The sequence below is a fragment of the Cupressus sempervirens genome, chromosome 5, assembly GCF_028749045.1.
Source record: "Cupressus sempervirens isolate cs-2001-9-10 chromosome 5, ASM2874904v1, whole genome shotgun sequence".
NCBI lineage: Eukaryota > Viridiplantae > Streptophyta > Pinopsida > Cupressales > Cupressaceae > Cupressus > Cupressus sempervirens.
In genome coordinates this window covers 63,301,042-63,328,590 of record NC_143122.1, presented here as the reverse complement: position 1 = coordinate 63,328,590, position 27,549 = coordinate 63,301,042, and the positions used below count along the sequence as shown (strand labels likewise).

At 38.0% G+C, this 27,549-nt stretch overlaps 1 protein-coding gene across 1 annotated transcript in view; it reads left to right on the top strand.

Moving 5' to 3' along the window:
- The window catches only part of EMB3144 (AAA-type ATPase family protein), a 272,998-nt gene that overhangs the window by 73,866 nt on the left and 171,583 nt on the right, over positions 1-27,549 (top strand). The window contains exon 4 of the mRNA XM_089828601.1: positions 2,798-3,056. Coding sequence (XP_089684727.1) covers positions 2,798-3,056 — 259 coding nt within the window. The remainder of the gene's footprint in view (positions 1-2,797; positions 3,057-27,549) is intronic.

Sequence of the window (27,549 nt, the reverse complement as noted above, 5' to 3'; positions counted from 1 at the left end):
CATCTTGTATCGCCTTATGTATTTATCATTGAGACTCAGATTATTTCAATCTGACTGATTTAGTTATCCTGAAGATGAGGTAGACTCTTACCGATGTATAATTCTGTGTTCTTTATCCACATTACTTTTAAAATGCTATATTGGTATAGATTACCCCAATGTGTCTATCGAGGGGCAGTGTAGCTTGATTTAACACATTCCAATGGTTATAATTATCTCGATGACTCTCATTGGTGTAACATCTGCCGATAGTTTGCTTCCTTTTCAAAACTTACTGGTATAAATCTTCCTGATAGCCTTATTGACAATCAGCAAGACACAAAATTCCTTTTGTTGCTAGTGTTTGTTTTTCTGATGAAACTAATCGATGTGTTAAGCTGATCAATGGTACTTTCTCTCTTTTTTGAAGTCATTGGTATGTCCCTTGCCGATGTAATATCCTTGCTTTTTCCCAGCAAAATTCTTAGGTTTAGACTACTGTCATTTTGTCAAACAGTTGGTTTATGATCCCATCATTGCACTATTATCTCACTGGAAAACCCCTTTAACTCCAACAATACAGTAAAGATGACTCAAGAGTTGATATAATGTGAAAGGAAATACACTCAATGATAGTGCTTAGGACAATGAGATTAGATTTAAACTCATAACCAGACCTAGTTTGAATGCTAAGTAAAGAGAGTGGAATATATTCTTTAATTCCTATACACGATTAGAAACAGATAAATAGAGTTTTCAAATCATGAACAAGGAGATGATGAACCTGTTATCTTATGGATGTCTGTTTGTCAACCTCTTATCTAGGATCACTCCATATCTAGTATTTTCCACGTATTCCAGCTTGCCTCGCAGATAAGATCCGACTGGTGAAGTCTTAGCGCAGTTATGACTGGTGTCTGCAGGAGTAAAACGCCTGCACTGCTGGATGGCCACGCAATATAGTGGATACTGATATGAAAGACGTCTCTTCCTTCACTTGTAACAGGTATACTCGTTGTCTCACTGCCCAACTGATAGCTGTTAACCCGAGTTTGGCCCAGCAGCCATAGTCCTGACTGTAATTATTGATAAGATGCTGATTAGAACAAGGGAAACTGTGACTGGTCTAGTGCTGTTAACTGCTGGTTAAAGCTACTTCTAAATTCCCACATCTTCTTCCAGATTATCTGATTTCTGCTGTAGGTTATCACTGTCGCTCTTGTATTTATTCAATACACTTAATATGTAAAAGATATCTGTCCCTTGCTTTCCTCTACTGATATAACCCAAAACTCAAACATACCTATGCTATCTTGCCGTCTCCATGCTCATTGTAACTATACTGAGCTCTCTGCAATCTTCTCACTGAGAATCTGTTTGAAATCTCCAAGAGGGCTGGGGCTACGTCCAGCTTCTCTAAGTTTCTTAAGGGTTTTTGTCCCTAAGACTGCACAGTCACAATAAGCAACCATTAAGGATTCTTATAATATCATATATTCGTTGTTGCAATCTCAATGCAAATGCTTTCTTTTATAACTTCGAAATGAGGAGGGGCTCGAACAACTTAGCAAAGTGGGATAAAAGACTATTTCGTCTTTTAGTCACTTAAGTAACTTTATAACATTAAAATATCTAAATAAATCACTTAAGTCACTTGAACTTTAATATTTCTTGAAATACTTGTTTGATTGCCGTGCCGTCTGAAATAGGAATCTCTCCTCATAATTCCCCATGTGACCAAATACACTTTCTAAATATAGAAAGGGTCCATTGCTAATACCCTTGACATACTATACATAGTAAGTGTGGCAAATGGAGTCCAAATGACATTGAATGAAGGCCAAATCCATAAATCGCTGAATGTTGGAGATGAATCAATCCTTAGAAGACCCTCTAACCATCCTCATTAGCCCATGAGGATCCAATATTAGGCTAATCCCTGAAATTCTGATGCTGGCAACCAATGGGGACATCACAGCCGATCTATTTTTGTGCCTTTGGTTGTGCATTCTTCATTGGGATGACTTCCACCAATGATACAAATATCCATCGGTATAGCTGCAGCTTCACTCTATCAATTTGATTCAAAAGTCAAAGATCGCGGTGTTACCGCCTTATATCAATGTTGGCCCTTAGTAGTCCAATCAACGGTTAGTTTTCATGAGCCCAGTCACAGATGGATTGTTTGACTGATATTTGCTCCTTTGATTCAATCCTGCATATAGACAGTCCAGCAGTAACTGTTCTCATGGTTTAATCAAAATATATACTAAAGTATTCTGGCATAAAACATGTATTGACAATGATAAGAACTGTCCATATATATTTCATCTATTTTTGTCCATATGAATTTCCAATCCTAGAATGGCTATATTATGCTGGAGTTTTATTATATAAAACTAGGCCCTACATTTACTATACCACCCTATACTGTCAGGTCAATGTACAAGCTTTTATCTTCCTTGATTTCCAATAATATAATTCAAGAGCACATCACAATGATACCCATATGGATATTATCTAAAATTTATGCATCCTAAGCACACCCATGAAAGGTAATCAAGGACACCGACAAATTGAAATTACATCGGGATGCAAAAATGCACCAACAAGCTGTACTTTGCTATGGGATAATTGTCCTTGGCCCTTGCAGACCTTTGATTGTCAAGACCAAAATGTTTGTAATAACACATGTAAAATTTTGCTACCTTGTTTGCAACCTTGCATGCTCTTCACATTTGGTACTAATTTCTTTGTTTGAAGAGGGAGAAATGGAATTGGTGCTTCTTTGCTGATTTATCATTTTTCCTTGTCACAGGGCTAAATTCATTGATGCAGAAGAAAGTACAGGTGTCACATTTGATGATTTTGCTGGACATGAATACGTCAAGCGTGAATTGCAAGAAGTTGTAAGACTTTTGAAGAAAACTGGTGAATTTGAGGGTACTGATGTTTATTGTCCCAAAGGAGTTCTTTTGTTTGGACCTCCTGGAACTGGTAAAACACTGCTAGCAAAGGCCATTGCTGGAGAAGCAGGCATTCCTTTTTTTGCTGTCAATGGGTCTGAATTTGTCGAGGTTAATACCTATTTATTTCTTAATGGTTGAGTATTTATTATTTTGCATTAAGGTGGTCATATAATACGAAATTGCAAACAAAACAAACTTGGCATTTGGAAAAGCTCTGTTTGCCTTCTCCATCTGTGTAGGCCACATGTTGCTTTAAGACACTGGCTTTCCCACTCCTTTCAGTTTATAATTGAAAAATGACTTAGAGCCCAGTTCATAGTTACATTGCATATACATCCTCTACCAAATGGGTTTTTGTTGTCCCTGAAAAGCTGTTGGTATTGCTTGGTCTGTTTGTGAACCAGCTATGCTTTCTTCATTTAGACATTGAATGATGCAATGCTTTTGTTTTAATATTTAACATAGATGCAATCTATTCATTTTTTTCCCCCTTAGTTGGGTTTTTTTAAAGTCTGAAAAGGATCTTTGTTATTTCCTGGATTCAAAATCTCCGTCCATTGGGCCCAAGCACAACAATATATTAGTGAACTCTTTCTTTTTAGATAACTTTTCAGGGGACTTATTTGAAAACAAAATCTGTACATCTTTCAGTAAGAGAGTGAGACCTAGCAAACAAAATGGCACTACAACCCAGCACTTGAAGCAACTATAAGATTGCTCCTTATATTGCAAATAGTACAATGCATATGCCACACTGTCTTTTAGAATAACTGAAGATACAAGAGAAACTGAAAAACCCAAATAGTATATTCTCCCAGAATCTAATGGCACCAAACAAAAAATCATCAACTATAAAGCATTTACTCTCTCTCCATGCACACAAGTAGTTAATATATCACCTTGACAATGCCAATTTCTTCCCTTAGGCTTCCTTGAGCCTACCAGTAGTTTGATGACCTTTCCTATGATGGAAACAAGAGAATACTACCGAGCTCCCAATGACCCTTGTCTCTATGAATTGAGTTGCTACTCTCCTTTTGCCTCTTACTGTCATGCAAAACATGCGAGCTTCACTGAAGAATGCCCGCAACATCAGTTTCTGTTTTTGAGGCTTCAAGCTCTTCCTTTCCCTCATGTTGCACCATGGAGGATGTTGAATCTTGTCCTTCCACATTTCTGCCAAGCACTCTTTGCCACTCTAATCAGTATGATATCCTTTGTTGTTTTCATGTCCTTAAATTGGCCAGGTAAGACTAGCTTTAGCAACCAAAGGCACAAACTTGCATTTGTTGCCACAAAATCAAGATTTGCAACCAATTGTCCTCTTATTTCCAATTTCGGCTTGTTGTTCAACTGTAATCCTTTTTTGCTTGATGTGCCCCACACAAAACCTAAAGCTACTTTAAGTTCACAAGGAAAGATTTTTTTAAAAAACTTCTTTGGAAGACAGCATGATATAAAAAATGCTTCTTAGCTAGGGGGGTTTGAATAAAAAGTGGTTGAGGTGGATTATCAAATTGTAGGCCTATCATTTGGATATTGAATACATTGAGGTAAAAGAGCGTGTAGTTGTGGATGCCCTATCTGACAAGCCAACTTTGTGTTTGATAATAGATATCACATTGGAAGGCTCATTTCTTGTTTATTATTCAAGAGTGCATTTTCTTGTGATGTAATGGAAGGGAAGTTGCATAATTGCAAATACAAGATAGTGGATGATCTGATAGGTTTAGTTTCAGAACCGAAAATGAAAGTGAAAATTTTGGTAGTTGTTCATGACACACCTCTAGCAAGTCACGTTGGCTACTTTAAGACCTATAAGTAGGTTAGGGCAGCATTCACAGGGAGGGGATTCAAAGATGATGTCTCAAGACATGTTAGGGAGTGTGTGCTAGGTCAATAGAATAAGTCAATGCATAACTTCCCAGCAAGATTTTTGCAGCCCCTACCGTTTCCAGAGGAGAAATGGGAGCAAATATCAATGGATTTTCACATCTTGATTTTGGTGGATGGTTTGACCAAGTATGCCCACTTCTATGATATTTCTTTTGAGATTTAGGCACCTCAAGTTATAGATTTTTTTAAGAGAAGTGTCCAGAATCCATGGTCTACTTATGAACATTGTAGTGATAAGGATAGTGTGTTTCTTAGTATGCTTGGGTAGGAGGTTTGACAGGTTCTGAGTTGACTTTGTGTACTAGTTACCACCTCGAGATGAATGGACAGATCAAGATTGTCAATAAGTGGGAACTATGTAGTAGGGTAGTAGAAGGACTGGATCAACGGTTTATATTTGGGTGAGCACTGCTACAATTCAATATACCATGTCATTAGCTTTACTAGATTGAAAGCACTATATGGGTATGATGTTACATATTTTGTGGATTTTTCTTGTGGTGATACTGGGGACTTCAAAAATCATGGATCTGGCCCAAGAGAGCTAGGCCATTTTGAAGTCAGTAAAGGAAAATCTCTAACATTCTCAAATTAGTGAAAGATCTACAAATAAATGTAGGTTGAAAAAATCTTTCGAGATTAATGACTTGGTTTTCTTGCAATTGCAACTTTACGGGTAATCTTCCTTGAACAAGAGTGTGGCAAAGAAGTTGAAGCCATGGTTTTATGGACCACATGGTATAGTGAGGAGGATAGACAAGGTTACTTATGAGTTGGGAGTTGCCAAGCACATCAAGATCCACAATTTATTTAAAGTTTTGTGCCTCAAGGAAGGCACTTGGGCAGCATTAGATGAGGAAGGTAAATTAAATTTCAATCTCTCTTGAACTACCACCATTAGATGAGGTAGGTAAATTAATTTTGACTTGAAGTTGTTCTAAATGCATGAGAGATAAGTGAGAAATACAAGTGTTATAGAATATTTGGTTTGTTGGAAGCATTTGCCTACAGAGGATGCTGCTTAGGAAGGTGAAGCTATGCTTCGACATCCAAATCTGCAATTGCTTGACGGAAAGCAATTTTGGTAAATGAGGATTGTATTTTCCCCTTTGCAGATGTAAGCATCAGGCAGATAACCTTAGCCTATTTTTTATTCCCATGGACTAAGTGGAATGTGATAAGGGAATAATCACTTAATTAGTTAATTAGTTTAAATAAATTCATTTCAGATAATTCATTCAACTTATTTTTTAATTGAGTTGGAAAGTTTAAGTGACTTACTTATGGGGCCCTGAGTACAAAAATTACTTATGAAGCATGAAGTCTTTTTAAGGGAATCAAAAAATCTTGGAAAAAATATCTAATTGTTTCCAAGTATTATATAAAAGGAAAATAAGAGGTGAGAAATTCATTCATGGTATTTTCATTTCTAAACCCCAAATTTGGAGATAGAGAAACCATTCATCTTATTTGCCTAGTATGATTACTCAGCATAAAGATTGGTTTCAAGGACATAAACTTTCCTAGCCAATTTTTGAGCAGGTTCATTTAGTATTTAAAGGTTTGCTAATCGATTTGAATAATCAAGGAGAGATATTCTGACTTCATGTGGGAGTAGATAGGTGACTCCTCTACACCCCCAGTAACCCTGCAAGACCAAAACTTCCACAAAAGGAAAATTGGAAATAGTAGCGTGCTTCAACAATGTAAGATTGGATAATAACTGAATATAACAAGGGGCATGTAGATTTATAGAAGACTTTGGTTAGATAGGCAACTTGAGAGTTAGGTTAGACAAGATGCTGACATGTATCACAATCCTATGCAATGAGACAACTAAAGTGTTGGCTAAGGTAGTTACAATGTAATAGCCTCAGCCTAGTTCAAGACAGTTCTTTAATTTTCCCAAATTGTTTAGTGTTCATGTATTTTTATCAAACAGTTGATTCTGCAAGTGTTTCTTACTCACTTCTTCTATTCAGGCACATATGTATAGTTTTCTCTTCTAAAATTTCAGACCAGCACATTATTTGAAAATAATGACTGTATATTTACAAAAGCAATGAAAGTTTTTAAATTCTGACCTTTATGAAGCAATCTCAAATACTCTGAAATATCAATAGACATATATATAGTTGCAACTACCAATGCACCACCACAGACTCAGATTCTGAACTCACGTCCAAGCTAATTGCATCTGTTTCTGAAGTCATCAATCAACATGGTGTGGAAATATTGGGAGACTCTAAATAAGTGTAATGTCCCATTTTTTTTGGAGGAATTAATTGTAAAGTTATCAATTAAAAAATATATATTACAAGATAACTTTATAAATTAAATAATTAAAAAAAAAAAAAGCTTCTAGAGGTTGCTGGAAGAAGTGGAGAAAATTTTAAAAAAAAGGAAGGCCGACCTATCAAAGAAAAAAGAATAAATAGGCATTGAGGGCTCATTGCCTATCATCGAGATTTATTATTGATTTTTGCTTATGTGCGTTGTGGAGCCTAGGGTTTCTGCAAATAGTCACAATTGGCCATTGAGAACGAAAACTCTCAATTGGTACGCAATTTTGAGGGTGTGAGAGATCACCTGAATTATTGCAGCTGTGGGAAGGATATTTCAGTCCTTTCATTTGTGCTTAATTGCTGATTTGGAGTTTCTAGTGGAGTTGCACTTTCACCATATCATCTACAGCATTCAGTCTTCACCATTTGATCGATCCAGGTTCTTTATTTCAATCTCTAGTTGCAACAAGTTCTCAATTGTATACAACCAGTTAGGGTTTCTCTGTAATGTGCTATGTCATAATGTTTTGGTGCTGAAATTTGGCATATCATTTGTAAAAACATTTGGTTTTTCATTGAATGAATACATTGGCATTGCTATTTCTTTTATTTCAGCAATATATTTTAGTAGTGTATTAAATTTAGGGTTTGTTTAGTGGCCTATTGGTACGGGTCATTACAGTGGTATTAGAGCCGGAGGTCTTGAGGTTGAGACCCACGGAGCGTGGTGGGCTGTGATGTCCTTAGAGTGGGCCCCTAATGGAAGGTGACATAGGTCTGTCCATGCGGTTTGTCGCTACCACGTGTCTGGGCTCCTCGCCAGCGAGGCTGTCCTGGGGTTGCCCCCTTAACGCGGGGAGGTGCCGTTTACTAATAGTCTGGGCTTTTGGTGCAACGGTTACTAACTTGGTATTAGAGCAGTTTCCTACCAGCCTGATAGGGTTACCCAGCCACCATTTAATTTAGTTTACAAAAGAACTAGCATAACTAAGAATATGGCTGAGAGACATTCTCAAAGTCCATCCAGAAGTGTGCGAAATGATGAGACTTTACAGCAATAGGAGAGGCTTCTACAGTCAATAGAGGCAAGTACACAGGCAATGATGGTTATGATGCAACATTTGATTGGGGAAAATAGGAGGAATAATCATAATGATGACCAGGATGACAGGAGCATAGCAGGATCACAACATAGGACACGATCTGGAATAGCTGACAGACCCACACGTCCTACATTCAGAGAAGAAACTCCAGCATGCACACCTGATGTTATGGTAACAGATATTGTAGATGAACTCCGACAAGCAAGGAATGAGTGGGATTCATTACTAGAATATGTACAGGATGGATGGACATTTGATAGGTACCTGAATTATAGAGCTGCCAGGCAGAAGCAAGTAGATAAACACAGTGAGTTGCAACAGGTCACCAACAAGTTGGTATTACCCACATTTGATGGCAGTGGAAAAATGACTGCTCGTGCTTGGATTCATAAGGTGGATAATTTCCTATCTGTGAAGACTATGACAGAAATTGAAGCACTCAAGTATGCCACTTTACACTTAGATGGGGCAGCACATGATTGGTGGACACATGGCATGATCACATTGCAACACAATCAGGTAACCACTTATCAAGAGTTTGTGGATAGATTGATAGAAAGGTTTGATAAAAAAAATCCTGAAGTTTATTTCCGGGAGTTAGCCCAGTTGAGACAGTCAGGAGGCTTAGAACAATTTATCAATGACTTCCAGAAGCTTGCAGTGATGGTCCCTGACATTTCAGAAAGGAGGCTAGTCATTTTATTCACAGAAGGATTAACTAAACCACTCAAGGGGTGGGTAAAGGCCTTTGATCCTCCTACATTACAGGAAGCCATGAAGAAAGCCTGCAGTATGGAACTTGCAGCTCCAGCAAACCGATTTAGTTCAAAGTGTTCTTCATCATTTAGAGATAACAAAGGGGAATTCAACAAAGGTAAAGAGAAGGTTAGTGACTCAAAAGACAAGCTAGCTGCACCTTGGGATAAGGAAACACTTAATGACTTGCATAGGAAGAAGCTATGCTTCTTTTGCAAAGGTCCCTATGAGTTTGGTCATGATTGTCCTATGAAGCCTAAGGGGAAGGCTAACAGGGTGATGTGGGCTTATTATGAAGGTTCAAATTCAGACATCTCAGAGCACCATGATGAGGATCCTTATGAGGTAGAGGGTGAACAAGAGGTAGATAGTGCTGAGAAAAAAGAGGCTCCAGAGATACATTTACAAGAGGCACGTCTGTCTAGTATTCAAAGAGAGGGATCTTTCAGATTTCGAGGAGTCTTGGCAGGACAAAAGATTATTACTCTGTTGGATACAGGTGCCACGCATAATTTCATTGATGCACGATTTGTGGAGAGGCGTGGACTCATTACTGAGGTTCGAGGGACTGAGAGTTAAGGTAGATGATGGATATACTCTTTGTTGTGATAGGATGGTGCGAGATCTACCTTTGCACCTGAACAACTATAAGTTTAAGGCGGACTATCATGTGGTCAACATGGGTGACATGGACATAGTACTTGGGATGCAATGGCTACATTCTTTGAAGGAGGTTACCCTGAGATTGGAGGATATGGAGATACGATTCGTGGTGGATGGCAGGACTCATGTGCTGAAGGCTATCCGTAATGGTGATGTTAGGACCTCATTTAGGCGGTTGGAGAGATTAGCTAGGCATAATAATATAGAGTGGGTAGCAATATGTGCCTTGATGCCTACCTAGGGGGAACAACATAAGATTGAATATCATCTAGAGATTCAAAAATTGAGAATCAAGTATGGGAAGGTATTCAGTGAGATTCCACTAGGCAGACCACCAGACAGAGGTATTGAGCACATTATCGAGTTGGAGGAAGGAGCTAAGCCTGTCATGATCACACCATACCGACACCCAAAACGACTCAAAGATGAGATCGAGAGGACCATCAATGAGTTGCTAGCAATGGGACACATCAGACCAAGTAAGTCACCTTTTGCATCTTCTGTTGTTTTGGTAAAAAAGAAGGATGGAACTCTACGAATGTGTATTGATTATAGGGTGTTGAATAAGAGAACTATAAAGAACAAGTATCCCATCCCACACATCGATGAGCTGATAGACGAATTGCATGGGGCTTGTTATTTCACAAAAATTGATTTGAGATCAGGCTATCACCAGATCAGAGTTGGAGAACAGGATATTGAAAAAATTGCTTTTAGATGTCATTACGGTCATTTTGAGTTTGTAGTCATGCCTTTTGGTTTGACTAATGCCCCTGCCACTTTTCAGTCCACTATGAACAAGGTCTTCCACCATCAGTTGAGGAAATTTGTGCTAGTGTTCTTTGATGATATTTTGATCTATAGCAGGACATGGCAGGAACATTTAGAGCACTTGGAGACAGTATTAAGCATTTTATAGAGCGAGTCCTTTTATGCCAAGGAGTCCAAATGTGATTTGGGGATGACAGAATTGTTGTATCTTGGACACATCATTAGTGCAGAAGGAGTGCGAATGGATCCTGAAAAGATCCGTGCTATTGTTGATTGGCCACCACCAGAGAACCTTACACAGTTAAGAGGGTTTCTTGGTCTATGTGGATTCTATTGCAGGTTTGTTAGTGGCTACTCACGACATGCCGCGCCCATGACAGATTTGCTCAAAAAAGGGGTATTTGTGTGGACTCGGGAGGCATAGGAGTGTTTTATGCAGTTCAAGGAAATAATGACTACATGCCTAGTATTAGCATTGCCTGATTTCACGAAGCCATTTGAGCTTCAATGTGATGCTTTTGGAGAGGGAGTTGGTGCTGTACTCATGCAGGACAAGCATCCTATAGCTTATGAGAGTAGGAAACTCAGAGGGGCTGAGAGATCATTCAGCATATATGATAAGGAGATGCTGACCATCATGCATGCCTTGGCCAAATTCAGACAGTATCTTGTGGGCAGCAAATTTTGTATTAAAACTGATCATAATAGTTTGAGGCACTTTTTGGGACAACGGGACTTGAATGATCGTCAACAAAAGTGGGTGAGTAAGTTACAGGCATATGATTTTGATATCACATATGTTAAGGGGACACAAAATATTGTTGCAGATGCTTTATCCCGTAGGCCACACCTCACTTCTATGATTCGGATATCAGAAGATTGGTGACAATTGATTGTAGCAGAATATGCCAAAGACACGTGGGCCTCTGCTATAGTGGAGGGAACAACAATTGACACCAGATACACTCTCATAGATAATTTGATCATTTACAAGAACATGATTTATTTAGTCCCAGGATCGAAAGTGAAGCAGTTGATTTTTAGAGCATTCCATAATTCACCTACAGCAGGCCATCTTGGATTTTTCAAGACTTACAGGTTAGTACGGGAACGATTCACTTGGAAGGGACTTAAGGGTGATGTTTTGCAGTATGTGCGTGAGTGTCATGTTTGCCAGCAGAACAAACAAGAGCACACTTATCCAGCAGGGCTCCTACAGTCACTTCCTATTCCTGACAGGAAGTGGGAGTGCATCTCTATGGATTTTATTACGGGCTTGCCTAGGGCCCAGGGGCGTGATTGTATCTATGTGGTGGTGGATAGGTTGACAAAATATGCTCACTTCTTCCCTATCGCTACTACATACTCAACAACTTAGGTGGCAGAGGTATTCTTCAGGAGATTTTTAGATTACACGGTTTGCCTCAGAGCATTGTGAGTGACAGGGACAGCCGCTTCATGAGTCACTTTTGGCAGGAGATATTTCGGTTGTGTGGCATTGAGCTTACACCTAGTACTAGTTATCACCCACAGACTGATGGTCAAACAGAGATTGTGAACAAATGGGTGGAAGGGTATTTGAGGAATTATGTGGCAGATCAACAGCGAGCTTGGGTCAGATGGATATATCTCTGTGAGTATTGTTACAATACTACATATCATATGACTATACAAATGACACCCTTCATGGCATTTTACGGTTATGAGGCACCTAGTTTCTTAGATTTGTTGTTGGGAGACAATCGAGTACCCTGTGCAGGTGAACTATTACAGGAAAGTAAGGATATAGTTGCTACTCTTAGAGACAACATTGCTAGAGCTCAGAACCAGCAAAAACAGTATGCAGACAAGAAGAGGATTAAGCGTAGTTTTGAGGTAAATGATATGGTTTACCTCATGTTGCAGCCATATAAGCAGTCCACTCTCAAGAAGAGTGGTACAGAGAAACTCAAGCCACACTATTATGGACCATTCAAGATCATCAAATGAGTTGGTGAGGTGGCTTATGAGTTGGAGCTTCCCACAGATAGTCGAGTGCACAATGTGTTTCATGTATCATGCCTCAAAAAGGCGTTGGGTCAGACGGTGATGCCTTCTGCAATATTACCTCCCTTGGATGATGAGGGGAAATTGATCTTAGTGCCAAAATTCATTCTGGATAGTAGAGAGAAGTAGCTTCGTAGGAGAGTAATTAGAGAGTATCTAGTTAAGTGGAAAGATTTACCTATTGAAGATGCTACTTGGGAGGGAGAAGTGATTTTGCAGCATCCAGCATTAAGATTGCTTGAGGCCAAGCAATTTTAGGAGGGGCGGACCTGTAATGTCCCATTTTTTTTGGAGGAATTAATTGTAAAGTTATCAATTAAAAAATATATATTACAAGATAACTTTATAAATTAAATAATAATTAAAAAAAAAGCTTCTAGAGGTTGTTGGAAGAAGCGGAGAAAAAAAAAAAAAGGGAGGCCGACCTATCAAAGAAAAAAGAATAAATAGGCATTGAGGGCTCATTGCCTATCATCGAGATTTATTATTGATTTTTGCTTATGTGCATTGTGGAGCCTAGGGTTTCTGCAAATAGTCACAATTGGCCATTGAGAACGAAAACTCTCAATTGGTACGCAATTTTGAGGGTGTGAGAGATCACCTGAATTATTGCAGCTGTGGGAAGGATATTTCAGTCCTTTCATTTGTGCTTAATTGCTGATTTGGAGTTTCCAGTGGAGTTGCACTTTCACCATATCATCTACAGCATTCAGTCTCCACCATTTGATCAATCCAGGTTCTTTATTTCAATCTGTAGTTGCAACAAGTTCTCAATTGTATACAGCTAGTTAGGGTTTCTCTGTAATGTGCTATGTCATAATGTTTTGGTGCTGAAATTTGGCATATCATTTGTAAAAACATTTGGTTTTTCATTGAATGAATACATTGGCATTGCTATTTCTTTTATTTCAGCAATATATTTTAGTAGTGTATTAAATTTAGGGTTTGTTTAGTGGCCTATTGGTACGGGTCATTACAATAAGCTGTGCACTCAATGGTTGGTGCCATCACACAATCTGTGCATGTCAAAGGACAAACAAGAATAAGCTGATACTGTGGTAATATCATTATTGGTAACACCATCGTTTTTGAAAAAAGGTCAATATTGAGCCTTGCAAATGGATGAATTTCTGATTCCTTCACATGCTATACTTTAAGTTTCACTTGATTAATCTGTGCAGGTAAGACAAGGAGTTCAGGTATTTTAAATCAATGAGAAGTGTTAACTTCTAATAACAGACAGAAGAATGAAGCTAAATATAACCAATATACTCCATGCTATCTTCAGTTTTAATAATTTTATTTTCAACAATTCTCTCAATGCTGGAGGTAGATTGGCACAAAAACTAGGGTGCATATATTTCAAGTTCCAGGACTCCCAATATCAGGAGGTTCTTTTGTGCATCAAGTAAGAGATGCATTCAAAACACCATGAATAGTATGATTTCTCTAGAGCATGATCAATATCATGGCCAATCCTAAACAACATTGCATTGTTGAAAGACAAAGTCTAATCACCTTGAGCAGATGATAAATCACGTGCACAAAAAGGAGGAATTGTGCCAAAATGAAGATAAACTCCCAGTTCCAAAATCATAATTTGCTTATTTGTCTCTGTAATATTTTGCTTTACTATGTGCTCTTCACGTAAGGATTTTTACCCGTCATTTGATCAAATTCCAATTGATGGAAAGGAATGGTGATGTATGTACAATGCAGGAAGACTTTTGTACAGTTAGTGTATGTATCCTACTGCTTGAAAGGTAAAGAGACAGAAGCCGTACAGTGGATTGGCCAACTTTGGGATGCCGTACTCTGTGTAGGAAGAAAGGATATGGTCAAATTGGAGCCGTACAGTAAGACAAGTGGAGTCAATATGCTGGCGTTACAGAAATTCTAGAAGGCCGTACGGTATGATTGCTAAGTGTGGTGAACAGAAGGATGAGATCGCACGATATGGCAGGGAGAAGCAAGCTGAGGGTCGTATAGTAACAAGGGAGGCCTTACGGTATGTAAATGGAGGCCGTATGATAGATGTATGGTAGGCTGTACGGTATGTAAATGAAGGTTGTACAGTTGGATGGAAGGCAATGCTACTGAATTCTCTAGCCGTATTGGTAGGTTGTGTGGAAGTGGCATGGAAGGTTGCGAGTTGCAGATGGGGTATGGAGGGAAGATGAGTCTTGTTATACACCATAAACTACTAATCTCGAATTTATCAAACAAAGCCAAAGAACAAGGGAGATTTGAATACGAATAACTTCCAATTAATATTTGCCAAAAGATGGTGCTCCAATTTGCCAGATTTGAGCGAAGTATGACATGCAATAATGGAATAGCGTGAGGGTTGAATCCCACCTAAACCAGAACAGCCAAGTAGGGAAGATCTTTCATTTCTGAAATGGCAAACAACAGAGAATCCCAATTGGAATTCACAGTACAAAGAAATAATCAAAAAATGCATACCTAAAGACTACCTACAAGCCATGCTTAAATACTCGTCTTGGAAAACTTTTCGAGGGTGTACAAAGATAGCCGACGGCGACACAAACTACCGTAACAAAACAAAAATGGGTTCAGGATATATTAAATCAATCGACTCATTAACAATAGCTTGATTAATGATTTATTTTATAATGGGAATATTACAGTCCTCTTGTCCCAAATTTTGCTTGTTCTCAAGCAATTGCAATGCCGAGTGTTGAAGAATGTGCTCACCCTCCCACATCGCGTTGTCCAACGGCAAGTGTTTCCAATGCACCAAATATTCTTTCACCGTGCGGTTCCGCAGGGTCTTCTCATGTACTTCAATGATCTCGGCTGGTTCCAATATGAGCTTTCCTTCTTCATTGAGTGGCGGAAGGTTTGTGGCTACCATGACGTTTTTCCCTACGGCCTTTTTTAGACATGAAACATGAAAGACGTTATGAATATGGCTCCCCTCCGTCAATTCCAAATCGTAGGCAACTTCACCAATGCGACGAACTACACGATAGGGACCATAAAATCGTGGCTTCAGTTTTTCTTTTCCCTTTTCCTTCAGTGACAACTGACGATATGGTTGGAGCCTGAGATAGACCAAGTCCCCTACTTTGAAACTCCTCTTCATTCGATGTCTATCGACGTACATTTTCTGTTGATTTTGTGCCTGCTGTAAGTTTTCCTTCAGGCATCTGAGGATGTCTTGTCCCTCCTGAAGCCAGTCCCTCGCCCTCGGTGCGTGACTGCCACCTAGAATTGTATCAATAAAGGAAAGGGGTTCGTACCTGTATAGGGCTTTGAATGGTGCCATTTCAATGGACATGTGGTACGTGGTATTGTAACAATGTTCTCCTAGGTGTATCCATTTGACTCACACCTTTTGTTGTGCCGGAACGTAGTTCCAGAGGTAACCTTTGAGCCACTTGTTCACAATCTCCGTTTGTCCATCGGTTTTAGGGTGGTAACTAGTACTTGGTGACAATTCTGTCCTTGCCAACCGAAACAATTTTGTTCAGAAAACACTGATGAATTGCCCATCCCGATCACTGACAATGTTTCGGGGTAACCCATGCAGACGAAAAACTTATCTAAAAAATAGATCAGCAACTTGTGCAGCCTGAAAATCTGAGGGGATGGTGAAGAAATGTGCATACTTTGTCAATCTATCAACCACCATGAAGATACAATCTTTTCCGTTCACCTTGGGAAGCCCAGTTATGGAATCCATCAAGATACTTTCCCACTTATGTTCTAAAATTGGCAAAGGTTGCAGTAACCCAGTAGGTAGAGTATGTTCGAATTTGTTCTACTAGCAGACCGCACACTCTCTTACATATTGCAATACGTCTTCTTTAAGTCTTTTCCATGAAAACCTCTCCTTGAGACTTTTGTAAGTTTTGAGGAAGCTTGGGTGTCCTGCCAAGGGTGAGTTGTGTACCTCCTTCAAGAATTTCAGCTTCAATTTGGATTTCGGCACTAAAAATATCTGACTCTTATAGTAAATGATGTCATTCACCACTTTCTACCGATCATCCTGGGTGTTGCCATCTACTAGCTCATAGGCAAATGTGTTTTTGGAATATTCTACCAACAAATGTGCCTTCCAGTTAGCTGAAATGTGGTTTAGTGAGCAGATGGCGAGTTTCCTGGACAAGGCATCTGCAACCACATTGTTCTTTCCTTTCACATATTCAATGTCAAGTCAAAAGCCTGAACTTTGCTCACCCATTTTTATTGCCTCTCGTTTAAGTCCCGTTGCTCCAGAAAATATCTCAAATTATTGTGATTCGTACGAATGACAAACTTTGCACCCACCAAATACTGCCAAAACTTGGTTAGTGCATGTATGATGGCCAACATTTCTTTGTCGTAGATGGAATATAAGTGTTCTATTTGCATAAGCTTCCTGCTCTCGTAAGCTATGGGGTGTCTATCTTGCATTAGTACTATGCCAATGCCTTGTCCGGATGCGTTGCACTCCAAAATGAACGGTCGAGTGAAATTAGGTAATGCAAGTATGGGACAAGTGCTCATTGCCTCTTTCAGCTTATCAAAAGTGAGTTGTGCCTTTACATTCCACTGGGAAGACCCCTTCCTTGTTAGATCCGTTAAGGGTGTGCTGAGCGTAGAGAATCCTTTAACGGACCTCTGGTAATAACTGCATAGTCTGAAAAACCCTTGCAAATCCGTGAGTGATTTTGGGGGAGGCTAATGAAGGATAGCTTGAATCTTCTCTTGATGAACTTGAACTCCATATTTACTGACAACATGCCCCAGGTACAATATTTCTGTCATACCAAATTCACACTTGGATTGCTTGGTGAACAAAGACTGCTCTTTCATGATCCTTAGGACTTCAACCAGATGCTTTAGGTGCTCCTCCCATGTCCTGCTATAAATAAGAACATCATCAAAAAATACCAATAAGTACTTACACAATTGTTAGTTGAAGATGTGATTCATGTATGATTGGAATGTAGCAAGTGCATTTGTTAATCTGAATGGCATGACTAGGAACTCATAATGCCTGTAGTGACAATGAAAGGCTGTCTTTTCCACGTCTTCCTCCCTCATGCGGATCTATTGGTATCCAGAACGAAGATCTATTTTCGAAAAGTAGACTGCGCCATGCAATTCATCCAGCAACTCATCTATCCTTGGAATGAGATATCTATTCTTTATTGTTTTTTTGTTCAACTCATGGTATTCAACACACATGCGCATCGTCCCATCTGTCTTTTTGACCAATACCATTGATGACACGAAAGGGCTAGAGCTGGAACGGATCTATCTTTTCTCTAGCAGTTCTTGAATCATCTTTTTGATCTCATCTTTGAATTTCTTGGGATGGCGGTATGGTGTGGTTATGACTAGCTTGGCTCCTGCTTCCAACTCAATAGTATGATCAAACCCTTGATGAGGTGGTATGCGGGGAGGAATGTCTATAAAAACTTTATCATGGTCGCCCAAAATCTTTTGGAGATTATCATCCTAGGGAGGTGTTTGTTGCCCTTTTATAGGTTCTACCAAAACAAAACAATGTGCCGCCCAAGCAATGTCATCACGCTGAAAAATTGCCTCCATCTGATGTGTAGAAACTTCCTTCGGACCTTCATTTGCCATTTTGTGGAAAACAACCTTTTTCCCATCAACAATAAAAGTGAAGTTCATCCGTTTGAAGCTTTGAGTGTATTCATCAAGTTTCTCCATCCTCTGTGTGCCTAGAATAACCTCCATATCATCAAGACCCACTATGAAGAAATCCTCGATCACCGTGTGATTTGCCATTGTGATACTTAGCAAAGGAACAAGGTGCGTGCAGGGCAAGAGAGTCCCTTCGGCAACCTTGACCTGAAATTTTGCGCGTGTATCTGTAGGTAGACCTCTTCACTTCACCAAAGATGAGTTTATGAAGTTTAGAGTGGTTCTGCTATCGAGCATTACCATAACCCTTTGTCCTTGAAGGGTTCTCCGTACATGGAATACTGTGCACCTCGAGCTACCGGCTAGGGTGATAGTTCCTCCTCGCCGTACCAATGTTGCAATTCTTTCTGTATGGTTCAAACTAACCTGGTTGGTGTCATCATGATGTTGGTTGTCTTCGGAGGGTATTTCTTTTTGTTTGTCCTCATCATCAGACGCAGCCTCAATGTAATGGATTTTTTCCTTTTTCGAGGCATTTGTGGCCAGGCTCCCAAAGTTGCTTGCAGTTGAAACATAGTTTCTTCCTTTAGAGCTCCTGTTTGGTGGCTTCGTCCAACTCCGACTTCTTGGGCGGAGGTTTATTATCTTTGTCCCTTAGAAGCACCAACAGCTTGGAATGTGAGTAACTTCGCGAGGATGATGTTGATGATGTTGCCATACTCCATGCCTTCTTAATGGCTTTCGATAGGGTGGCAGGATTGAACCCCTTTACCCAACCTTTTATTGGTTCTGTAAGTCCTTTCGTGAAGAGCACTATTCGTCTTCTTTCAAAAATGTCCATGACCAAAATAGAGAGTTTCTGAAATTCCACAATGTACTGGTCGACTGATCCAGTTTGCTTCAGTTGTGCCAAATTTTTGAAATTGAGTTCCGGATCTTTACCATCAAATTGATCTATCGATGTCTCGGTGAATTTGACACAAGTATTTATTTGATCATGCCCCAGTGTAACGGTGCCATGATGCCAACATTCATGTGCTACTCCCTCTAAGTGCAATGCCGCAAATTTAATTGCTTCTTCTTCTAGTATGGGATTAAGCTGGAAGTAAGTATCGGCCTTCATTATCCACGCTTGCATAGATATGGATCCAGATCCATCAAATGGAGACAAATTTACTTTACTCAATTTCCTCTTGGAGATCATCATTAAAATATCCTCTGTTTTCGTCTCCTGAGTATCTCATTCCCAGATCTACATAATCTTTGTAGGATATATCTTCCTCCAAATTCGCACTCTTCCAATCTTCCCTCAGCTATTCTTGGATTTCTTCAAAAGTTGGTTGTTTCCCTCCGTGTGGTGCCTTCGTCCGTAAAGGAAAAGACGACATGGAAGGTCGAGAGCGTGTTGGATGAGTGTTTGCTTTACCTAACACCGAGTCTGCGCTGTGACCATTTTATTCACCAGATATTTTATTGTCTGCCAACTTCTTGAGAGTTTCTTCCATGAGTTGTTGAGTATCATTGATCTGTGCTTGATTCCTCGCAAGCTCCCTTAGTAGTGCCACGAGTTTGATGGCTGTGGGTTTTGGTTCGGCAGCCATTCTATCAATATAATGTGTTTTTCTCTTCTGGCTATAAACTCTCATTCATTGCCCACAAAATGGTAGGATCAAAGCTCTGATACCATTATAATATTCCGCTTTACTATGTGCTCTTTACATAAGGATTTTTACCCTTGGTTTGATCAAATTCCAATTGATGGAAAGGAATGGTGATGTATGTACAATGCAAGAAGACTTTCGTACAATTAGTGTATGTATCCTATTGCTTGAAAGGTGAAGAGACAAAAGCTGTACGGTGGACTGGCCAACCTTGGGATAGTCGTATTGTGTATAGGAAGAAAGGATATGGTCAAACTGGAGCCGTACGGTAAGACAAGTGGAGTCAATATGTCGACTGTACAAAAATCCTATAAGGCCGTATGGTAGGTGAACAAAAGGATGAGACCGTATGGTATGGTAGGGAGAAACAAAGTGACGGTCGTACGGTAACAAGGGAGGCCATACGGATGTTATGTGGAGGCCGTACGGTATGTCAATGGAGGTCGTACGAAAGATGTATTGCAGGCCGTATGGTATGTAAATGAAGGTCATACGGTTGGATGGAAGGCAATACTACGGAATTCTGTGGCTGTATGGGTAGGTGATGTGGAAGTGGTACGGAAGGTTGCGAGTTGTAGATGGGGTATGGAGGGAAGATGAGTCTTGTTATACACCATAAACTACTAATCCTGAATTTATTAAACAAAGCCAAACAAGGGAGATTTGAACACGAATAACTTCCAATTGATATTTGCCAAAAGATGGTGCTCTGATTTGCTAGATTCGAGTAGAGTATGACATGCAACTACGGAATAGGGTGAGGGTCGAATCCCACCGAAACCTGAATAGCCAAGTAGGGAAGATCTTTCACTTCCAAAATGACGAACAACAGAGAATCCCAACTAGTATTCGCAGTACAAAGAAATAATCCAAAAATGCATACCTAAATACTACCTACAAGCCATGCTTAAATACCCGTTGGGGAAAACTTTTTGAGGGTGTACAAAGATAGCCAGCGGCAACACAAACTATGGAAACAAGACCAAAATGGGTTTGAGATATATTAAATCAATTGGCCCATTAACAATAGTTTGATTAATGATTTATTTTATAATGGGAATATTATAGTCTCTATGAGAAACCAAAACTATATTCATGATGATTAAGTATTTAATCCTGTAGTATTCAACCAAATATCATCTTTTGTGTCCTATATAAGCCTTTTGTACTCACAAGTATGAACTGTTGCTGTTTTTAGTAACCTCTAGTAAAGAATTGGACAAGGAGATATGTTGTACTTTGACAGTAAATTATAAATTGGTACGACACAAATAGAATATTAAACTATATAATTCCACTGGCAATAAATGTTATGAATTGCAAACTCAATAGAATATTTAAGACAATAAGAAATATAATTAGACTGTCTTCTTAAATAATTACCTCCACATGTCTTGATGAATGTCAATTTGATCTGGCTGCTTTGAATCCCATAGACTCCATTATTAATCCAACTGGGGAATCTGACTGATTTCTCCGAGACCACCTAGGGCAGGTCCTCCACGGCTGAAAATGGTAAACTTCCCAGACACATCCCAAGAACAATTTGAGAAACCCTTTAAATTTAAAATGAAGAAAAATATCAAACATTCCATATTTTATCAAATCCAAAGCTCCATTCTATAATATTATTTGATAGTTTGAGACAGTTAGAATTAGTGACTAATCAATTTTCATTCTCTTAAGTCACTTGTAATAAAAAATTATTTATCATTTTTTATTTTCTCATCAGGTAATAATATTCAACATATATTTAATTCCCATTTTTGGACTTTAGGAGTTGAATAATATTTTATTTTTTACTTGTGGGAATGGGACATTGCATAAAATCAGTTGTCATGAGATAAGTTAAGATCATGTGACAATTAATTAATCTCTTAATAGGGGAAACCTTGGACCTAAGTAAACTTAAGTCACATGAATAAGTCCCTCACTAGGAACTACCAAAATTTGTCAGACCTTTATTTGGTCTTCCAAATCTGAAATGTGAGACTCCACAAACAAAGAAGAAATGTCTGTCAGATAGGAATCTCAAGCAGGAAGACAATTAGATGCTGCAATAAATTACTGGTAGTGCTCACTGAATCACCAGCAAAAAATGAATGCGTGATCTCGATTGGAGGAGTTGCAGGAGAAGTCTCTGGATCATCAGGACACTTAAGTTCTGCTTTGTATTCGATCTTCTGTAAGGCGTCAGCATCTAAGGGAAGATTGTCAACATCATCAAGTTACAACCAATCAATCCTAAAATCTAAATGTTTGTGGGCATCTGAGTCCTAAGATCTGATTATAGGTCTCTTTGAAAATGCTTGTACTGAAGTTACAACCAGTCAATCCTATGGTATGTTCTTTCTTATTATCTGACACAAAATTCTTTCACTGTGTTTTTGGCTCAAGGAATGAGACCATATATAGACGAGCTAAAATATAAAGCCACCTACAATGTTTTAGAAAATGTCGTTGCTGTGTTCTTATTGAAAGTGAGTGCATAAGGATGAGTTGAATAACCCATGATTACAAAAATGATACATGATAAATTAGATATCCATTAAATAAAATATGACTTAAACGAAATGATTAGATCAATGTGAACACCTCCTCAACTGTTCAAATGTCCAAGTAAATTTTCTAGGATAAAATATAGGAAAAAATGGATAACAAATATTTGGAAGAGAATGAAGAAAAAGTGCATCGATGACTTGAAAGAGTTCCTCAATTCCTTTGCAACACTGCAAGAATTGTGAAAATTGTAGATTGCAGGAAAAATTTATGAGCTTAGGAGCCAAAAATGAAGATCTGATTTCAACAGCAAAAACTGTGCTCAACCAATGAAATTTCAGAAAATGAGTGAGAGAGAAAGGAGCTGTGAAATTAAAAAATGGGTGTAACAAATGACTCCTAATACAATGAAGTGAGCCTATGAAAAAAATTTGATTTGCAAGAATAAAAATGTCGTCAAATCAGTGTCTGCAAGAAAAAACAACCAAGAAAATGGTTGTCGACCACTAAAAATCCTGTCAACAAGAACAAGTGACCACAAAAATGGAGATAACCTGAAGCAGAAAGTTGAGATTCAGTAAAAATGGCCTTCAACTCAAGTTTTAGAATGGAAAAAAATGTCTGATTTAAGTGTTCTTTGAAAACAACAGACTAGATGTGCTTTTGGATCTGTAATGTCCCAGCATCCAGACCTATGGAGTTTGGGATGATTAAATCACAATGGACTTATTTTCTATTAAATTTACATGCTCCATAAGCTTGGGTAGAAGGAATAGGCTTATTGCAAATGCGATGGAAGTATGTGAGATCCAAGGAATGTATTATAAATATGTTGGCAAATTATACTGGAGTATTTAATGTTCTATCTACTTTGCAGATGTGTAATACTTGTATTGAATAATAATGACTGACATTAATAAGATATATCTTTCTGCTCCATGATATGTTTTGCTGATTTTGATTTAACTTTATTCCTACATGCTGAGCTTATCTGAATTTTTAGAATACTTCTTGTACTGTTTGTGCTTAGGATAGCTAAGTGACTAGATGGTTGTTGATGTGCTAGTTATACGAAAAAACAGTTTTTTTGCGCCTTCCAATATTCTTATTATTTCCCTATACCTTAATGTCTGCACTAATTAATGTTTTATCTTCTAATGATATATAAAGAACCAAAACAATCTCCTTGGCTACTTTAGAGTCGGGTGCACTCTGATGTTGAATTTCCCACAAACAGGTTTGCTTTGTAATGGTTACTGGTGATGTTAGAATGGATTGGGTTGACAGAGATATTTGTTTAACAGTGGATCCATTTCCTCCAGCATAACGAACATACTCTTGAGATATCAAGATTGCTGTCTCTATTTTTGTTAGAGAACAAATATTGGGTGTATATTTATGCGCTTATAGAATCTGAATGATCCAGACATTTGATACCATTCTGCCAATATTACATAAAAGGAAATGTTCCCTGACATTCCACTCTATATACTCAGATTTCCAGATACTGATGCCAAAGTTTGGGCGATAACCGCTATATCTTTTTTGGTAAAATATCATCTATCTTGCACCACTATGATCGATGGACTTCATACCATATACCCTGATAGATATCCCCCTTTGAGTTGACGTTTCAACTCATTCCCTTTGAGTTGACATTTCAACTCATTTAATAAGTCATGAAGAGAAATGAACTTGGGTGGCAACTCTTTCTTAAGTTACATAAATCTGTGTTTATTAAAGAGTAATTAGTCCTTTCATAATGATGATCGAGTATCCAGATCAGTACTTGTTCAAAGTAATCATGCAACCATTTAGTGAATCAACACTCGTCTAATGTCAACTCTATTCAACATTGGAGTTTCATTCTATTGTGCCTGCATTACCTTCCAATTTAAAGGTTTTGTTTGCCTGTTCCATTTATTCATGATTCTATTGGCTCACCTTCAGTGACGACAATTCCTGGTAGAATTCCTCCACCTATAGCTAATGTTTGTTTATTATTGTTCTTGTCCCGCCCAAACAGAGGATACTAGGAAATCACAAAGTCTCTTTATATTTGTATGTTATTCTTTTCCTCCACAATTAGGGCTTTAAGTAAATATATGACTAATTTTTTCTTTTATTATTATTGTTTTTTTTTGATTGGTAAACAGCCGAAGCCTGGATTAATTATTATTATTTGTTGGAATTACTTAATATTATATGTTAAGCGAAGGTAGATTTGAACCCAAAACTTCCCACATGAGAGGCTCGCAAGTTACCGTTGTGTTGTAGGCTTTTGCCTCTTTTATTATTATTATTACATTAATACATTTTCTATAAATATATTTAATTAATTATTATTTAATTGAATATCTTGGATATTAATTAAGAACAAGCTATAATATACATATTTTAATATTTAATGTTTATGCTGTTATATCTATTGTATGAATAGTATAATATATTCAATAATGTTATATTATATTATATTAATTATTTTCTTTCATTATTACATTAATAATATAGTTAAATTAATAATAAATTACATCATAATATATTGTTTTTGATTCTTTCATAAATTTTTTTTATTTGTTACTAAATTCTATTCAAGAAAGTGGACATTATAGGATCAGACTTAAAAAAACCCTAGTTGGGTTTATGAAAGAGAAAAGCACCATGATCAGGAGCTAGGAAAAAAAATCTCTGCCCAGAAAAATGGAAAACAAAAATGATTTTCCAAAAATATTAGACTTTCTATCTGAAATTTCGCAAGAAAAATAAATTTGAATTTTGGCTTTGATGCCAACTATGGTAATTGGTAAAATATTGAATGAATTAATGAATGATCAAGCGATCATTTATAGATAACAAAGAGATGATGTTTCTTTTAAGAACCAATCGTAGAATTAGAAAGTATCTAATATTTACAGTCTACAATGTTGACTATTAAATAAGGAATAATAAAGATATTATTAGATATCATTTTAATAGGAACCAGCTTTTCAACATTATCTTGTTTGAATTTTCTTGCCTCTGTTTGCCCATCTTGTCGGCAAAACAAAACAAAACCAACCCTAACCGGTACATAGTGGGTCAAATTTGAGCATTGTGCTAAAGGGGCGCTGTCCCTTCGTCACCAATGTGATCACATTGGTTTTGGGCTCAAAAAGGAGTACCACTTGATGAGCTGCACTGTTGGGTGGCTTTGGCAAATCTGAGGGAGGTGGTTATGACATTGCCAATGCAAGGTAGTTCCTCCTTTTTGAAGGTGTCAGGTTTTAAAATGACCATACTCTGCAAACAAGGGCCTTGTTGTTTTGTGTTCGAGTGTCCAAGCCTCGACTTGTGGATTCGGTACTTCCTGGTGTGGAGGTTCTGACTCTGTTTTATCCCTCTATTTGTCCTTCCGACATTTCTTGCTTTTCTGTGTAAGGTCTTTGTGTGTCACCACCTTGTCAGCTTTCGCATCTTTGTCAAGCACCTTCTTGGCAATTTGAGAATGATAATAATTTATCCTGAAAAGTAATGTTTTGAAGGGCACATGCCTAAAACTGCAAAGATAAACCATTTCTTAATGAATAATGAAATAAAACAACCCAAAATAAGCTCTCCTTATTCACTATAGTAGAACTTTTAATAATGACTGTTGTTGAAAATAGTGATTGCTCCATAAACCAAACAACTTAGAAGACAACACGACCACTCAGCTGAATAAATAATTGAGTACAAATCCTGATGCTATCATCCCATTTCAATTATTCAATGAAACCGCAAATACAATTAACCAGCTCTAAATTTTTTTAGATAAGCATAGGAGTAGTATCAATTATTAATGGAGTTTACTTGAGAATATCTGCATTTTGCAATTTGAGAATGATAATAACTCAGCCTGAAAAGTAACGTTTTGAAGGGCACATGCCTAAAGCTGCAAAGATAAACTAATTGTAATAAATAATGAAATAAAACAACCCAAATTAAGCTCTCCTTATTCACTATAATAGAACTTTTAATAATAACTGTTGATGAAAATAGTGATTGCTAAAAATAGCAATTTTGCACATGAACACCCCCTCTGATTTTGGAATGACTCTTTTTTGAAGCTTAATTGATTTTTCGAAGATATGTTGAGCACGAATGTAATGCCCGGCTCGGAGATCCTTGGAACAAGGATAGATAAAAGCCAAGATATATATATTTTAAAACAAGTATGGATGCACACGACAATCAACATACAAGGATCTTAAAGATTGCAACGAAAGACTTAACAAACATCCAAACACCAACGGATCTCTAAACGCCACTACTGACCAAAAACAACAACCCACGGAAGAACGCAAATGATTTTGAATCCGAAACATTCTAAATTCAAAATTCAATACCAAGGGATTCAAGAGCACCGTAGAGGGTAGTCAATACACCTCTCGGAAACTTCCGGACAAACAAAAAAGTGTGCTGTTTGCCTGAACAGGTTTTCCTAAAGACCCAAGCAACACTTTCATACAACACTGTGCAATACTTTCTAGTATCGTATGACATTTCCTTAGTGGGCGTATGATACTTTCAAGGTTTGGGTGACACTTCTCCTAAGGTCATGTGATACTTTATAAGTATAGTATGATGGTTCCTCAAAGGGCGTGCGATACTCTCCAGTATCACGTGATAATTTTCTGTTGGGTGTGTGATACTTTCGAGTATCGCATGATACTTCTTTGGGCGTGCGATACTTTATTAATATCTCCCAATGCTGGAACATTGTCGCCTAGGAAAAGCAAATGTTGCAAGGACAAATAGAGGGATAAAACAGAGAGTTAGAACCTCCACACCGGGGAGTACCCAATCCACAAGTCAAGGCTTGAACGCTCAAACACAAAACAAGAAGAAAAAATGATTTAACCATCTAATCTGAAACAGTAAGGAAACAAATTGAAAGCAACATCGTAGATAACGAAAAACAAGCAAATTATTGTGCGGTTCCACCCAACCATAATAGCATCACGAGACCTTGAAGGCCCTAGCCATACCCCCGCATAATATCCAAAATTGCCATCTAGATAGTTAGAGTTGTCTTATGAGGGCGTCACTACTAAAGCGTAATAACATCATAAGAAGAAAGAAATCTAACATGCTAACAAATAAAGCAATAGATATTCCAACTAATCAAAACACATCATCTAAACATATGCCAAACATCACAATATAGGAATGCGTCAAATAATCTAACATCATCTAAACATGATATCCAAGCATTGCATTGAAGTATAAATCACAAGGAAGCATACTCTAGAATCCCAGATATACCAAGTGAAACATC